Source organism: Acomys minous (assembly GCF_964271855.1).
Source record: "Acomys minous genome assembly, chromosome: 3".
Taxonomy (NCBI): domain Eukaryota; kingdom Metazoa; phylum Chordata; class Mammalia; order Rodentia; family Muridae; genus Acomys; species Acomys minous.
In genome coordinates, this window is record NC_140485.1 from 137,847,010 (window position 1) to 137,864,585 (window position 17,576).

Consider the following 17,576-nt stretch of genomic DNA (forward strand, 5'->3'; position numbering starts at 1 on the left):
GAAAAAAATGAATCAATCAAATCTACTATTCAAATGTAGTTTTTGTTTGTTTGTTTGTTTAAGTCCAGTTAAGTGAACTTTCAGTTACATCGATTTCTTTAGTAAGTACTTGGGAGACTATCAAAGAATTAGAGAGTATTTATTTTTAAATCACTAGCATATGGCTAATTGCTTCAGAAAATATTTAGTTCTTTCTCGATATTTTCTCAGTGGTTTTTCTCTACAGCTCTGGGTTTTAACTTTGGAATCTCAAATGACCCTGTCAGCAGAAGCTGTCTGGGGCAGGCCCTGGGATGGTGACCGGTTTTGAGGTAGCGTTCCTTTCTTTCTGGATGGCAAACTGCCTGTTAGCTAAGCTTAAACATTCACCCGTTTATCGAATACTCGTTGGATGCTGGCCTGGGCCAGCACTTTTCTGTGCTTTAACACTTTTGGCTAAAATCATTCAACAGCAAAATTACAGTGGAGCAATTCAAAGGAAGTGGGCTGAACAGGAGAAAATCTCTGCTTTCTTTCTTTTTGGGTTAGTTTTCCCTGGAAACCATTCCCTGGCTCTACCCTCTTCCTCTCCCCCTACCATCCTTCCAGATGCTTCTCCAGGCACACCTTCCTTTCTCTCTTTACCTGATGAAGCAACTACATTAAAACAAAACCAGAAACAAAGCCTAGAAGGATTCAATTATAGCTTTGAATCGGGTTTTCTAAGCATGGCAACTCCATGGGTCCTGCCTTCATTGGTTCATTTTATTGACTCTGCTTTTGGGCATTGTGTTTTTGTGTTCTGAGACACAGCTCTCTACGAGGCAACTCTTATTAGCAAAAAACAACAACAACAACAACAAAAAAAAAAACCCATGTTTCTGCCCAATGTAGACTGGCCTGGGATTCAGAGATAGTTCTGAGCATCTGTTTCCATTGTTCATACAATCGTTCTCCATCTCAGGGCCTGCCCCAGGCAGCTATTGCTGACATAGGCATTGAACAGTGAGACAGCGAGGTCAGTCTGCAGCTCGCGCAGAACTGTAGTGTGTGTAGAGGTTAGAGCATGCGTAGATATGCAAGTCATTAGTTTTGTTAGTTGCTAAGCTTGGATAGCATCCTATGTCCTTCCTCTCTACCCGTAAGCCTGTCCAGCATGGATTCTCATCTCTTGTAGTCTTTCCAAATGGAGCCCTACTCACAGAGGCATCTCTGTACTGCAAAGGACCGAAGGATGCTGGTTGGTTGTCTGGGTCAACAACTGCAGGATCTCTGCTGGGGTCAAGATAGAGGTTGATGACTTGCCAACAGTGGACCTGGCCTGGCCTACTGATTGTGTGTGTGTGCGCGCACATTCCTATACTGTTTTTAAAAAGTGGAGTTAATTGCCAGTTAGCATAAACATTGAGATATGTAACCAAACACTAAGAGTTCTGTCTTGGAGCTGGTAAGATGGTTCAGTGGGTGCAGGTACCTGCCACAAATCATGATCACCTGAGCTCAGTCCCACATGGTTGGAGGAGTGAGCCGATTCCTGAAAATTGTCCTCAGGCCTCAATAAACGCCCCATGGTGTGTATGTGCCTATCTCCTCCCCAACGTTATCTTATTTAAACAAAGTGCAGTATAAGATGAAACGATTTCTGTCTTCTTAGGAAAAGGATCTGTGAGTACCTGACAGAGGGTAGCCTCCTGGAGTCTCTTTTGTCAACTAGACTGCAACCCCAAACCCCTAGGCTATCCTTTGCTCCACCTTCCTGGCCCTTGGAGGCATTTGGGTTGGAGAAGCCTGGGTTGAGGTAGTTGTCAGAGTCCCTTCCTTTCACCCATTGCCAGTGCGGAGTTGATGTTGAATGCCAAGGCATATCGGAGCAGGAAGGCCAGGAGCAAGCCAGCTTCTGGGCCCTGCCTGCTCTGGAAGGGGCACTGAGGACCTTGGCCAGGCTGGCTCTAAGGACTTAGCTCTGGCTTGGGCTTAAGGTTGTGGACTACCACTGGAGAGCTTTGAAGGTCTGTTCCCAGAAGCTGAAGACTCTCCACACCAAGGGGAGTCATTGTAGAGGGGCCAGAATGTAGAATTTGGTACCTTGGCTAGCGATGGCTCAATTCTTTGGGCTCCTGGGGTCTGCCCATTGACTTTGGAAGCACATAGCCCTCCTGGAGTCCTTTTGGTTAAGCCTTTGAGGTTTGGGACCAGATCAAAGTAAGGAGTCAGTCTTAGTACGAAGGAGCATTCCTAAATGAGCAAGTAGACATCTGGTAGCAGCTGAGACACACAGTGTGGCAAGGGCTGGCTACCTGCAAGATCACCAGAACAACGTCTTGCTATTTAGTGCCTGGCGCAATATTCTCAAGTCTAGACAAACGTTTATTGGCGTGAGCTGCTGGCAAATCTTGCCATGGCACGGAATTGCTGGAGCCCCAGCTGACTGCAGCTTTAGGATGAAGCCTCTTCCTTCCCATAGGTCTTGTATTCAAAGGCAGCCCGGGATGGTGGTACCGCGGTGGGGATGGGGCAGGTCGAAGACAGGAAATTCTTCGGGCTTAACTGTAAATTCCTTCATCTGTGGCTTAAGCTCACTTCCTCATTTTGCATGCCCTTGGAAAGCTGCTTGTCAGCGTCCCACCTCTCTGCCCATCCCCCACTACCCATCATAATACCACGGGCATTGGCATTTGAGTTTGTGTCCTAACAGACAGAGCTCCTGGGACAGACAGCCTTCAGAGTTACACCAGGGTCCTCCCTGATGAGAACTGAATAGAAAACTAAATTTTTTTTTAAAAGTCCGTGTGCTTCAGCTGTCCACCAGGCACTCAAGAAGAGTCTGGGCCTGGGAGCTCAGGCCTATAACCCCAGCTATTTGGGAGGCTGCGGTAGGAGAGTGGGAAGGGCAAGGCTTGCCTGAGCTATAGAATGAGTTCAAAGCTAGCCCAGGCAACGTAGTAAGGACCTGTCTGGAAACCTTACCCCCCCCCCAAAAAAAAAGAAAGAAAAGAAAAACATGTGAATATAACTCAGCGGTAGAGCACTTGCCTAGCAGTGCAAAGCCCTGCGATTGATCCCTGGTGCCACAAAAAAATTCATAAGAAAATAAATAAATAAGGCCCTCTGTATTCAGCTGTATGCTCTCAGAACATTCATTTCTCATCCAGGGCCTGGAAACCAGACTGCAGTTCTAGAAACCACGTTTCCTTTCTTCCTCCCTCCTTCCTTCCTCCCTCCCTCCCTCCCTCCCTTCCTTCCTTCCTTCCTTCCTTCCTTCCTTCTGCTTTTTGAGACAGGATTTCTTTGTGTAAGAGACTCACTTTGTAGAGTAGACCAGGCTGGTCTCACACTCACAGAGATCTGCCTGCCTATGCCTCCCAAATTCTGGGATTAAAGGCGTGCGTCACCACCACCCGGCTCAGAAACCACTTTCCATGTGTGGCCTTGCTCCACACTTAGAGATTATAGTCCTTAGGTCTTCATGTCATCATGTTTCTAGCCCAGGCACAAGCTTACTGTGAGCCGAATCTGCATAATGATGTGCACTTGCTGGAAGAGCTGACTTCGCTCCATACGGGGCTGGTACCCAGGCGTTGATGGAGGAGGGGGTTGTTGCAGGGCTAGTATGGTCCACGAGGTTGCTCTTGTTCACCGTCCTGATCCTCTTGTCTTAGTTATCCATGGGTGATGTTCATTAGGAGGTGCTGGAAATGGTGTCAGTTGTAAATACCAAAGCTGATGGAAATCCAGAAAATGAGAACGTTTAATCAGGTCAAAGATTCCATTTCACTGGACGAGTGTGTGATGGGAGGAAGAGGAGGTGGTCTGTCGGCCTAATGAGTTTTGAAGAACCTTAATTTTAGATTGATTCTAGGACTGCTTCTGAGACCTGACGTTAGGGTTCCCCTAAAGCTATTTCTAGAAATAGCTTTTGTCACATGAATGCTAATGTCCCGAAGAAAGAGATGAAGGTCGATTACAGCTTTTGTCCCAGAAAGCAGGAAGAGACCTTGGCCACCTTTGATTTGGAGAAGGACTCTTACATGAGGTCTAACTTAGAAGGCTGCTGTGGTGGAGATGAGGCCCCAGAGCTGCCATGTTAAAGGCTTGCTCTCTAGCTCATGGAGGTGTTGGGGGGCTGTGGAGCCTTTTAGAGGTAAGGCCTCATGGGAGAGTTTAGGACATTAGAGTTTTGTCCTTGAAGGGACGCTAGAATCCACCCTCATCCTCTTATGCTTCCTGGCCATCACGAGGTGTGCAGCCTTGCTCTTTCATGTGAGTCCAGAACCATGGCTGCCTCATCATGGACGTAAGAGCAACAGGGACAAGCAGTCATGGATAGAAACATCCAAAACTATGACCGACAGAAAGCAGCTCCTGTTTCTGAGTTGACTCAGATATAATAGCAGCAAGAAGTTGGCTAACAGCTGGCCAGCGGTGGCGCACGCCTTTAATCCTAGCACTCAGGAGGCAGAGGCAGGCAGATCTCTGAGTTCGAGGCCAACCTGGTCTACAAAGTTAGTCCAGGTCAGCGAAGGATACACAGAGAAACCCTGTCTCAAAAAACAAAACAAACAAACAAAAAACAAAAAGAAAGTAGTTGGCTAACAGAGACAAACAGTATGGAAGTAAAGTTGAGCGATTGTAGACGGCTCTTCTTTCTAGACAGCAAAATAATTGTTTTCTGGCTGGAGTGATGGGAGAATCAAGTATGGCTCATTTCTCACAGCCAGGAAGCAGCTGAGATTCTTCCCTGTGGTTTGCAGATGGCTCACTGCTGTGTCTTCTGCCTCATGGGGCTTTGGGAGGCTGCTCACATGTGGATTGTGGCCAATGCACACCATTTACCATCTTGTTTTTGTCCCCAGACTGGACACTCTCCCCTCCTTCTAGTGCTTGAAAGAGCATCAAACCCATCCTCTTTCCTCATGTTGTGGATTCTTCCAGCATGCTCTCCTCCAGAGGCTGTGGGGCAGTGTTCATGAGTGCTGAATGTCACATTCATTTGTGTGTGTCCTGTTCAGATGTTTCATTGGTTTCAAACTCACAAGCTAACCCATGCGTGTGTCCTCATGAAAACGTCGCCTTCCCTTCCCTCTAAGTGCATTTTTCTTCATGTTATTAAAGTTAAAGTTTTTCTCTCTGCCCCGTTAGGTTACTCTTTTCTCCCTGAAAGTGCCTCATGTTACTGAGTAGTCATGTTATTATCTGAATTAGCTGAAAATATTGTTTGGCTGTTGCAATTTCTATGTGAATATCCAGCACCTGTTGACACTCTTGCCATCACAGCTCCAGCTATGCAGTGATTTTTGTCAGGTAAAATGTTACATATTAGCTTGGCAATTTTGAAAATGAAGATTTTAAGACCTCATACTTGAAGATGCAATGGCACTTTAAAGTTATTTTTTTATGTGTATAAATGTTCTGGTTTGCATTTATGCAAGAGCACCATGGTCGTGCACTGTGAACCCCAAGGAGGCCGGAAGTGGGTGTCGGATCCTTTGGAACTGGAGCTACAGCTAAGTGTGCACCATGTGGGCACTGGGGACAGACATGGGTCCTCTGCAAGAGCAGCCAGCTTTTGTAAGCACTGAGCCATCATTCTATACCCTCATTTGTACAATGGTCCTTCTTAGTGAACCATTCTTTTTTGAAAATATGGAACAATTTAAAAGTTAGGTATATATAGATAAAGTCAGAGTTTTACATCCCCTTCGAGAGTGTGACATGGCCTTGGTTTATTTTCTTTGTGGAAATGAACACTTTGTCTCCTCATCTTGATCTTCCTAATCTTGATCATAATGCTGCCTTTTTATAGAGGCTTTAAAGCTTGTTTGACTTAACACACAGGACACTGGATACATAGGTAGTGAGCAAATGCTTCTGGAGGACATGTGAAATTACTCATTTGTTTTTCCTGCCCCAGCATGTCTGCCTAATCAAGGCACAGAATGCCAAGGGTATGTTTTGACTTTCTTCCCATTTGGTTTAAATTTACCACCCACAGTTATCCAAAATACGGGACTGCATGTAGGCCTGGTGCGATTGTTTCGCTGTCACGCTGCGATGCTGTGCAAACATGACTTAACTCAGGCCTTTAGGATCAGGCAGATCAAATGCCTTGCTAACAATATCAGAGAACATTCACGAAATTACCCTCCCAGCCTGCCATTGCTGTCAAGTTCATAGTTGCACTGTTTGTATAGTTGACCACCCACTGAAGCCAAAGCATGTGAAACTGCTGTCCACTAAAATGGGCCTGAAGGTCACGTGGGACCCACCCAACGATGTTACCAGTAGACCCGTGGAGCATTACAACATTGCCTATGGGAAGTCACTGAAAAGTCTTAAGTACATCAAGGTGAATGCAGAGACGCACTCCTTCCTTATTGAGGATGTGGGTAAGTGAGACACACTCTTTCCCCACTCGTAACTAACTGTGCATCAACGTTTGCGGCTGTTAAAGGTGTGTGCCACCACTGCCCAGCCTTAATTGTCAGCATGGCACAGCCTGGAGGTATCTGAGAGGGGAAGCCTCAACTAAGGCATTGCCAGGGTCATGTGGGCCTGTGGGCATGCCTACGGGAGACTGTCTTGAGTATTAATTGATGTGAGAGGCCCCAGCCCACTGTGGGCAGCACCATCCCTAGCCAGTTGATCGTGGGATGTGTAAAGAAGCTAAGTAAACATAAGCAAGCCCCCAAAACTGAGCCAGAGAGCGAAGTGACAAGTGGCATTCCCCCATGGTTTCTGCTTCAAGCTCTTGTTTGAGTTCCCGTCCTGATTTTTCTCAGTGACAGAATATGACCTGGATAAACCCTTTCATCCTCTAGGTTGCTTAGGGTCAGTGTCTTATCACAGCAACAGAAACTATGCTAGAAATGCACCCTTCGTCTTTGAGGGACATACAAACAAAGACTGCAGCGTTAAATCGTGACTGCAGAAAACTAAGTCCAATGATGTCAGCCTCCTTCGTGTGTGAGCAATCCATCTCCCCAGCAAATCACGCATCTCATTAAAAAACTATATCTTCACACTCCAGCTTACTTTTCACTCAATATGGTAGATACATGTGATGTGGAAATAAGTGTCACTTGACACTGTCTGTTATGTACGGGCTTTCCGGTCATCAGCAAACTCTTAGCAGCTAAGGTTTTGGGAAGGTCAAAATTGTAATCTGCAGATTTTCAGCTGCACAGGGCTTGGGGCCCCGAACGCCTGAGCTGCCCAAGGTCATCTCTACCGTGTTCCTGTGAAGGCACCTAGAAAGACGTGCATGACCTTTGCACTCTCTGAAATTTTATTTTCAGTTGATTCCAGAAATTGGGAACATTTTAAGTCTTGACCCAGTGCGCCCTGTCTTTCAAGGTACAGCTCTAGCGGGTGTGGATTCTGGCTCTGAGTTGGAACCTCTGTACCCTCTTTTGCTAAAATTCCTGCCATTGTATTAGGCTACGACCTTGAGATGAGGCATGGAGAAGCCATAGAGCCAGCTAGAGAAAAGCAGATGCCCTCCAGGCCATGGTCGCATTCTGGTTGTAGCATGAACCCCTAGTGCATCCCTCCGCATCAAGGGCTGACTTCCCAGACTTATTCCTTCTCTACCCTCTGCTGGGTACCACTGTATTCTTCAGGTAACTGAACAGAAAGTGTGTAAAACAGACACAGAGGCAGCCAGCTTCCCTTCCGCTTCCAGCTAAACACACACAGTCCTCTGAACTCTGTGGCTCCCGCTCCCAGTCCCGCTGTGAGGTTAAGCATAGATGCTATCAGACCAAAGGGGGGAGCAGGACCACGTTTGCTCAAACGCTGTGGTTGTTGTGATTTCTGTAGGGAAGAACAGCATACAGTGAAGAGCTGTACTCCCCACTAGCCAGTGTCTCCCAAGTAAATGATGGGTTAACTGGCCAGAGTCGGAGACATGTGGCCTCCATTGCTGGGGAATTCAATGATCCCAGGGTGAGGAAAGCCTGACAAAGCACAATTCTGTGTCCTGTTGGGACCTGGAATGGTTTACCACTAGCTCTGCAGGTTCTGCCAGACCCTAAATGCTACCAGCTCCTGCCACAGAGGGACAAAAGCCACATCAGGCTTGAACATAGCAGGTGCCCCAGATAGTTTTTCTGGCTTGGGGACTGAATAAGGCTTTGTTTAAAAGAATGTCTCTGACTTTGAGAAATGCCATTACCACTTGCATTTTCAACCAGGACAAACTCCTATCTCTCCAACCCTTCGTCCTCCCTCATACCCACAGACTTTAACTCTTTAAGGAACCCCTTACCCCTGCCACCACCTTCCCGCTTACCTGTCCCAAGACAGTTCATTTTGAGGAAAATTGGAGTTGTTCCGTTTTGGGTTTGAAAACTCTTCAGTTTGGGGTGTGTCCTCTTTGTGGCTGATTCTTTTGAATCCCAACAGCTTCAGGGGCCCAGCCAAGGCGACCTCTGCTACTTGCTTTGACCCTGAGACCAAAGTCAAAAAGCAAAGCCTAATTATTTCAAGATTAGCATTTTCAGAATTCCAGGAAATATTTTTCTATCTTTTTTTTTCTTTTGGTTGAAATAGTCAAAAACCACATGCAGACATAGCCTGAAGGAACATTTTATTGTGAAAAAGAAAAATTCCATGAAGCTTTATGTAGAGCAATAAAGAGTTTTATGGATTTCATTGATTTTTTTTTCTGGATTTTTCCCTTTGGAGCTTCCATGTCCAGTGTTAGTTTGTGACACAATGTTCAGGTACTAAAGTGATCAGTGAGTTCTCCAATTCCCCTGATGGGTTCATCTTACAAAACTCAGTCTTCTCATACCAGTGGCCTAGGAATCCAGGTTTGTTACACGGGCCTGCACTTTGTATTAAATACAGCTGGCATCCTTAGGGCTAGCCATGTTTCAGCTGCATGGGCAGACTGTTAGCAGGGTTAGTAAAACCAAAGAGAAAACTGCTGCTAGACTTGCTACTGTATTTGGGTCTTTACGTTTGGCTGTAACTGGTGTAAGTGAGATGGTTCATGAATGAAGTGTGCGTTTTGAGAGGCTTGAGGTGCTGGTTTGATGTGAACCGTGTGTTTCAGAGCCGGGGGTGGTATACTTTGTGCTGGTCACTGCAGAGAACCCCAGCGGAGTGAGCCGCCCCGTTTACAGAGCTGAGAGCCCACCCGGTAAGTCTGACCTGGAGGCTGAGCATCGCTGATTAGACTGGGGAGGGAGGGGCCCTCTCTCCTGGCTTCTTCATATTGGTGAGATGATGCATCCGGGGGTAAAGGCCGCCTGCTACCAAGCCGAATAGCTTAAATTTAATCCCTGCGGCGCACACAGTAGAAGGAGAGAGTAGATTTCTGGAAGTTGCCCTCTGAGCCACACACGGCGCAGTGTGGGGTGCGCATCCTTAATAAGTAAATGTAACTTAAAAATTATAATTAGGATGATTAAAAGATTCTCACATTGTAGGCTTATATGGCAAGACCAAAGATGGAAAATTAGGAGAGAGGTGTTTGTTTTTGTTTTTGTTTTTTTAACGTGTGTGTGTTTTTTCCCTTCCCATATTGGGATGCAGTTTATGAACATTTTGTTTGATGTTTGTCAACACAGCTCAACTAGCCATGTTCAGACCATACAACTGATTGTATTGTCCCAAAAGCTTAGGTGCGATATTTCTCAGAGACCATTTGACTAGTCACCAGGGATGTCACTGAACTTCTGAGACTCCCACGAACCTTGTTTCTAACTATCCAGTTGCATTTCCTTGATTTAGGAGGTGAATGGATCAAGACTGATGGTTTTCCTATTAAGGGTCCAGGACCATTTAATGAGACCGTCACAGGTACTTCTTGCTCACTTAGTCCATGTCTTCACTGAAGCCACATCTCCCAAGAGGGCTGTGGTTCTGTCACACACATGTGCTCACAAACCTTCATCTAGTTCTCATCGCTAAACTAATGCACATGCTGGCGGCCCAGACTGTAGCTGGTGTTGTTCATAGCTTCCTGTTCCTCCCCGTCCCCATGTGGGCAGCATCTGTGTTTTCATCTGGAGATTGTCACCTGCTAACAAGCAAATATGATGGCTGAGATGGTAGGACTGGCCGGTTAGGAATTTTATAATTGTAATTGACTGGGATCCTTAAAAACAATGGTTCTCATTGGCCACTGTGTGTCCTCGAGTCTTGTACTTTTCTTGGAATACTCCGGAATGTTTTGTGAAATGCCAGATCTCTGCCTTCCATCTCTGCTCCATGTTTGCTTTTACGTGTGCTGCCATGTGGACATGGATGTTGTCTGGTCATATTGTTTTACTTATTGACAGAAGAGTTGCTATTTCTTATGAGCTGTTGCTTGAAGACATTTAATTGATGGTAAGAAAAAGTATTGCATAAGAATGCAGTTATTTCAGAATGTGGTTAGGCAGTAGCTCAAAAGCAATTGGGCAGAGATCTACGCTTTATTTTTGTGTACCATACATTGAAACACATTGACTGGGTCGTGGTATTCAGAGAAAGGTGAGTATATGCAGAGGCCAATGACCAAAACAGGTTTCTCAAATCAGTTTTTCTGGGGCAGACAGATGCCAAAGTCTTTTATATAGGAAAAGGGGGTGGAAGGAAAAAATGAGTTAAAGAAACTGGGTGGGGGAAGGCAACATGCTCTTCCTCAGGTATTCAAGGCTCCAGGTGACTGGGTATTGTGATGGAATGTTTTGTAAGTGAGTTAGAGAAGAGGGGCTGGAAACTTGAAAGAGGGAACAAGGAGTTAGAGGTGGTTTGGGGAGCTATTCTCCAGAGTGAGAATTGAATCAGAGAGAGTATGAGGGGCAGGAGAGGACTGGGAGAGGAAAGAAGTGACTGAGGGTCAAACTAGCCACACACGGGCAGTATAGAAAGTCTTTTTGTTTGCAGGGAGCATGTTTCAAGAGCCACGTAGAACCAAATGGTACCAAGTTCTATACGCATCATGTTTTCCCTCCATTTATACACCCAAGGCCATTTAGAACTCATAACTTAGGCACATTAAGACTTTAACACTATCTATAATAAGTCAAAAAGTTATGACAATAGTAGTTTTATTTATTATATAGTAGTAGTATGCTAGTAATGTGAGTATGACGTCTCCCTCCTGCCTCTTAGAATAGCCACCTGCACTGTGTTTGCTCTTCTTCTCACAGGGTGATGCGAGCTGATATAACATGCCAGTGATTAGACACAATAAGACAAATTAGCCATTGTGGTACTGGTAGTAGGGCTCTACGTGTAAGGAGATGTTACTAGAACAAAAGGACCCGCAGTGAGCCAATCTGGTGACTCAAAGTTATTAGGTGACTAACAAGGGGCCAGGATATATACACCAGGTACACTGGATGAAGGCATCATTCGTATCTTGGGGACGATGGGTGGGATAACATGAGAGTCCGCATACTTTGCAGAACAATGAGCACTTTCATTAGGAATTGTTTATTTCTGGACTTTCCCCTTAATTTGGGGGGAATGCAGGTAAATTACAGATAATTGAACCCAGGAAAGTTAAACTTTGGATAGAGAGGGGATGACCACACACCTAAGCCAAGGGCAACTTAGGGAAGGACTCTTATTTCAGACATGTTTACTCCTGAAGACACACGTATATTACACACCAATCAGACACAGACATTTTACTCGTGGGTATACATTTGTGCTTTGTATTTGAATATCATAATCGTATTTTAAGTGTTTATTTTATACTCTTGATCTGACATTAGTTTTAAACTGGGAATTTTCTTGCTTTTTTACAGACAATCTTTTTCTTCTGCCACCCCTAATGGGTGTGTATGAGTGGGTTTGAAAGTGTCTATTGTGTACCTGTCTCTACATGTGTGATGTGGCCTCCCGAGTGTTACAGATTAGGGCTTGGGAATAAAAAAAAATACATATTCTAACTCATTGATGGTTTATATACCATGACATTATTTGTTTTTTGTTTTTTCCTGTAGGAGCTTTTGGAGCTCTTACTACCAAAGCTCTCTGTTAGAATGCATGCTCTCCATTTGCCATATATAACAAATAAAATATGCTAGAAGAGAGATCCCCCTATGAACTTACAGCCTATGATGTAGTCCAGACCTCAAAACACCAAACTAAACAACCTCTATGGTATCTGTAGAGCACAGGTTCAGAAATTCTACATTTCATCATCAATGAAAATAATAAGAATTTGTAGGTACTCATGACTGATTGACATGTTACCTAGACCTTTTGCTTTTGAGACTTAAAAAAAAACAAACAGCATTTCTTATTCAGAGCAATGGTTAAAGTGGATGATAATTTGGTCAAACAAAAGAAGCATTCAGAATGGTGCAGGTTTTCATTTAGAGGAAAGAATTTGCTTTTAAAAACACAGATAGATAATGCTGAGTCAGCGCCAGCACTAGCATGAGGCCTTGCAGGCACTGGCTGGTCTTAGATGCTGGTGTCTGTTCTCCACCAGCCTTTTTTTTTTGAAGTCAGAGGAGAATCCATTCTTTATTCTGCTGAAGGAAAAAAAAAACCAACAAGGATTTCAATTCAAATTCCAGAAGACCTTCTTTTGCTGGCTTAGACCTATCAGATCCAAATATCCTTTGCCCGATTATAGAACTTTAGTTGTTAATCTATTCCTTCAGTGCCCGTGGTTTTGCAGGCAAGATGGGTGAGGGCTCATTGGCACACAAGGTACACACTAATGGGAAAGAAAACCAAACCAGGAAGCCACTAAGTGAACCTCAAGGCATCAGACTGGTGTTGGCGGGGGCTGCCAGTGGGGGCTGGGAGAGCTTGCACAAGATGTGTTTCCAGTGGTTCTACAGTGTGAGGGTCTTAAGAGCAAAGTGTGAGCAGGTTGAACCCTGAGAATTCTCTGTGTTTGCTGATGGCCTCACCCAGACTTCTCTCCGTCTTACAAGAAAAGAGACACATCTGTGGGTCTACACCCCTTCCTTTGGAAAGGACACCAGTTGGGTTGAGTGAAGGCACTCCCTGATAGCCTCATTTAAACTTGATTACGTCTTTAAGGGCCCAACACTACAATATAGTTCTGTTCAGAAGTTCTGGAGTTAAGACATTAACATATGAATTTTGAGGGATGCAATGACATGCAAATTATTTGGGCAAAAAAAAATTGCACAGTAACTTTGAATAAGCAGATGGTGGAGCCTGGTGATAAGACTGCACCATCAGGCTGAGATGGTGAAGTGACATGAGAAGCAGGATAAGGAACATTCTAGAAAGTCCTAGAAGGTTGGACAGGACCCCGAGTGACTCTGAGTCTGGTCACTCACCCAAATATGAAAGGTTTTAGACTCAGAAGTGATAACTATGTAAAAATACACTCCCTGAGCAGCAGCCTCGACTTCTCCCTCCCTACCACATTGCCCCTGTTGTTCATGCAGAACCCACACTCCCTGCTGAGATGTCAGCCTATATCGCCCTCTTCTGATCCCAGGGAAGGGATGTCTTGAGCCTTTTCATTTTCTAGAATACTGGCTTCTATCATTTATCTCAGAATTCTTCACTGCTGTTTTAGCTTCTTCAGCAGCTGTCTCTGGAGTAACAAGGTCACATAGAGGCAGGCCCCTGGGTCAGGACTGTGCCACGTCCCAACTTTGATAGTGAGTAGCCCACCAATGCAGCTGGGCCAATTATTCTGTATTTGCCAACATTGTATGTTGGAAACCACGTTAGAGCCTAGGCAATCTTAGTGCAGAACATGCTCATATCTATTTTAATAATTCCCATGGCTTCCTACAAACCCAGTCCCGTGTACTTTTCCCCCATGCTGTGGAATTGAAGTGTGAACCCAGAACTGACACTAAGTCTTTTTGCTTCATGTCGTCTTTGTGTTGTATTTTAGTTATGAAGGTTGTTCATGCTTTCAGTAGTTCAATGGTAGCTTCATCTAAGTTGGGTGTGGTGTGGACCATTCCTCTCTGGCTTTTGCCATCAGAACTATGGTCCAGATGCTATAACCCTTTGGTTATAGCTGCTGACCTTTGAGCTGCTCCCTTAGTCCAGGAAGATGGTCTAGTGGTATGTCTTACACACCAGGCGGCCATGATGATTGGCTCATTTGCTAGCCCCACCTCCTACTTTCTAACTGCTAGACCTTATCATAGATCTACAGTTAGGCTAAAGTTGATCCCTACTTAACCTGGAGTTCTGAACCCCTCTGTCTATTGGAAGGGGTCCTTGTTTCTTCTGTCTCTTATACCACAAGCTTGCTTCCAGACCTTGTCAGGCCCCAGCTCTGTGGGCCTTTCTTCTCTGCTTGTTTCTTTTCTGCTTTAACCCAGACATGCACTCGGAGCACCTCCCTTCTCTGAACTGCCTTCACCAATTTGACCACGACCACCCAATGCTCGGTGCTCCCTCTTTGGCCCCTCATACCTGGACTAGGGGAGAAAAATAAAGAACTAAGCTGATCTGTGTTATCTCATCCATCACAACTGTGTCTCTCAGTCTGGGTCCTCAGTGCTGGTTCACAGAATCTGTCTATCCCTACACAGTTAGCTATGTCTTTTCCAAGAAAGCTGCCCAAAAGGTAGCCACTTCCACCAGCTTCCTTCCTGGCTTGTGCTGTCTCCTTTCTGCCAGGCACTTTGCTCTCCTGGGGTGACGTACCTCATCTTCCTTGGGTGACTTCCATCTCCCTTTCTCCCTGATTTGGGGAAAGCTGAGTCACCCCTTCTCTTGAAGGATAGCTTCACTCACAGAGTGTCTTTAAACCACAATGAGACCCCAGGGAAAATTTGGGGTTGGATTCCTCATTGGAGCCTTTCCTCCAGCAGCCTCCCTGATGCCTGGTTCAAAAGGTTGACACATACTCTTGCACAAATAATTTGACACTGAAATAACTTAACCATGAAATCACGGAAAACCAGTTTAGCCTCTTCTTGTTGACCTACCTGGTTAATTGCTTTTATTTTGTGGTTAAAACATAATGTTTGAGGCTGGATAAATTATAAAGAAAAGAGGTCTGCTTTTGGCTCATGGTTCTTGCCATGGGAGTGGCTGCTTCTAGGCCAGGGCCAGAGTGCCTGCTCTGTGCTTGCTCATGCAGCCTTGATGAACATTCTAGAAGGACCTCTATGGTTTAATAAAAGCCAACACTTGTTTGGAAGCCAACAAGTGGGGCCATGTGCTGGTCTTTCTCTGACCCTGTGTCTGCCAAAGGCTTTCCTTTCAAAGTCTAAAAGTGAAAAAAAAAAGAAAGTTTGGGACTGTCATCCTGGACTATATTATCCAGGATCCCTGAGAAATCTGATGCCAGTATGGGAAAAACACCTCCTGCCTATCAAACCATTTATAAACTGGATTTTTACTACAAATGGGGGACTAGGTGAAGCTAGCTGAAGGAACCAAGCCCCCATTCAACAAAGTCAGGCCTCTTATTTTCAGAAAATGCATGTCTTGTTTTTCATTCAAAACCCAGATTGAAGCAAATGAAGGAAAATTTCCATGAAAACTACCTCAGAGAAAAACCAAAACTTTGAACGGAGATATGAGTTTCCCTAGAATATTTCACATAAGTCCCTCTTAGTCTCCATAGTCTATGATCCTGTCCCCACGCTGTCCTGAGGGGCCCAGAAGTATCAGCTACTAAAGTCAGGAAAGGATTACCGCCCCTTTGTCTTTGATGCCCTTCTGAGCTGCCAGGAAGTGTGGCTAGAAACTAACACGATATGGGATGGATCCACGGCAGCCGTAGGGTCTGAGTCACCCATCAGGAGCATAGAGAGACTTCACAGCTGGCTACCCAGAGAAGCCACATGATCCCAGAAACAGGAGGGAGCCAGTAGGCTGGACTTGGCAAGGGCTAACCTTGATCTCTTTTTACAAGTGAAATAGTGATGTTGCTGTCAGAATCACATGGATCACATGGATATTAGTGTCCAGCATTGGTCTCTTGGATGTATAGATAATGGCCACTAAAGGGGCACAGAAATATCAGGATTGTCTACTCAGTGTGAGTCCCAGGGAAGGTCTGTGGCTAATGAAAACCCAGACATATCCACTCAGGCAGTTGGAGAGCCTCTTGCTTCTTGCCATACTATCAAGGGCTCCCTCACTGACCAGTGCAGAATCCTCTACTATCAATGCATTGCAATTTGTGGATGACTTGGCATCTTGCAGCATAGCAGGACCTCAGTCCCGCATGGTGAAATAGATGCTGGCACTGATAGAGTCACTGATATTCAACTCTGGTGGAGCCAGTAACAAAGCCACCCACTGACTAACAGACTGCATCCTGATTGTGATTTATGGAGTCACTCAGACTGAGGCCCTCAGGAACCTGAGTCCACAGGGCATGACCAGGAACCAGCAGAGGCATGAGAAAAAGTGGACACCTCCAGTGGGAGTCCCCTTTCTCTGATCAGGCACAAAAAAAGTTTATTTGTAATTGTAAAGCAAACACCAACAAACTCAAATGCAATCTTGAGAATTTTAAGATAAAACCAGTTGTGCATAAGCAGCAGTACTCTAGGCTTTGTGCGGGGACTGCGGTAAATTTCTTGGCCATCTTGTGCAAACCTTGAGGAAAATTTGTTTAAGTGATTAAGTGCTGCATCCTGAGTGGCCCCAGGGTAGTACAAGGTGTTTGCCTTGCCTCTGACTGCTGACGGCTTACTAGATGTCAAGAGCCAATTTGAGGGTTCAGATTCTGGAAGCTTGGCACCTCTGACTACAACCTCGCTTTCTGTTCTCTTGACAGGCAGGCTTCTGGTAGCTTCCTCTTTTGAGGACACCCTAGAAATAGGAAGGCAGGTCTCTGACATACTCCACAGGCCCAGTGAGCCAGAAGAAGAGCCCTGTGGGAGTGTTTGAAGTTAGCTTTCTGTCTCTCATGAAGGCTCTTTGGCTTCCGTAACCTGTCATGTTCCACCTGGTATCCGTGAACCCGGAGGACGTCAAGGTTCCCCTCTCTTCTGTCCCCCTTTTCAAAATACTGTTTTGCTTTTTAGACCTCCTCCTCGTTCACTCTCTCCAAATGCTTTCCTCACTCCAGGCACTGGCCAGGAGGCACTGTTCTGGTGTCTCTGAAGGTGGCGGGTTGTCTGTGTGCGGCCTTTCTGTACTTTGGGTTCTGAGTGATTCCTTGGCCAAGCCAGCCAATGCACCCAATTACATGGTGATCCAGGGACTTGGATCTTCATCTGATGGTCCTTTCTTAGAGCATTGAACTTTCCTCTAACATGAAAGGGACAGGGCAATGAGTAGGCCTCAGTGGGACAAATGTAATTGGCTGACTTCCCCAAGAGGAGCCAGACCTTGGGAATCTCAACCAATAGTTTGTGTGAGGAGGTGATTGTGACTCCTGTTGTACCAGATCTTTTACCTGAAGCATTCAGGAGGCACTGTGGTCTTCTCCCACTGTGTTTATGCTAGTGTATAACTAGTGTTATGCTGATGTTATACAGTGCAAATTAGTATATAAATTAAATATGCTAGCGTTAAAGCAGTATTTAAACTAGTGTGGCCACAGGGATGTTCACAGTGCAGCCACCAGGGGCTTCTGAGTCAGGGCTGCAGCACAGTGAGCGAGGACCATGGATCCAACAGCGGAATCTAACTCCTGCTTGGTGCCTGTTGGCCATCCAGCCCTGCAGTGT

General features: G+C 45.4%; 1 protein-coding gene across 5 annotated transcripts in view; it reads left to right on the forward strand.

Annotated features, from left to right (window-relative positions):
- The window catches only part of FNDC1 (fibronectin type III domain containing 1), an 81,839-nt gene that overhangs the window by 13,346 nt on the left and 50,917 nt on the right, over window positions 1-17,576 (forward strand). For 3 of the 5 annotated variants that reach the window (XM_084777452.1, XM_084777454.1, XM_084777453.1), the window contains exons 2-4: window positions 6,171-6,365; window positions 9,038-9,124; window positions 9,718-9,786. The exons of the other annotated variants lie outside the window; for them this stretch is intronic. In XM_084777452.1, coding sequence (XP_084633578.1) covers window positions 6,171-6,365; window positions 9,038-9,124; window positions 9,718-9,786 — 351 coding nt within the window. The remainder of the gene's footprint in view (window positions 1-6,170; window positions 6,366-9,037; window positions 9,125-9,717; window positions 9,787-17,576) is intronic. 5 annotated transcript variants of the gene reach the window in all.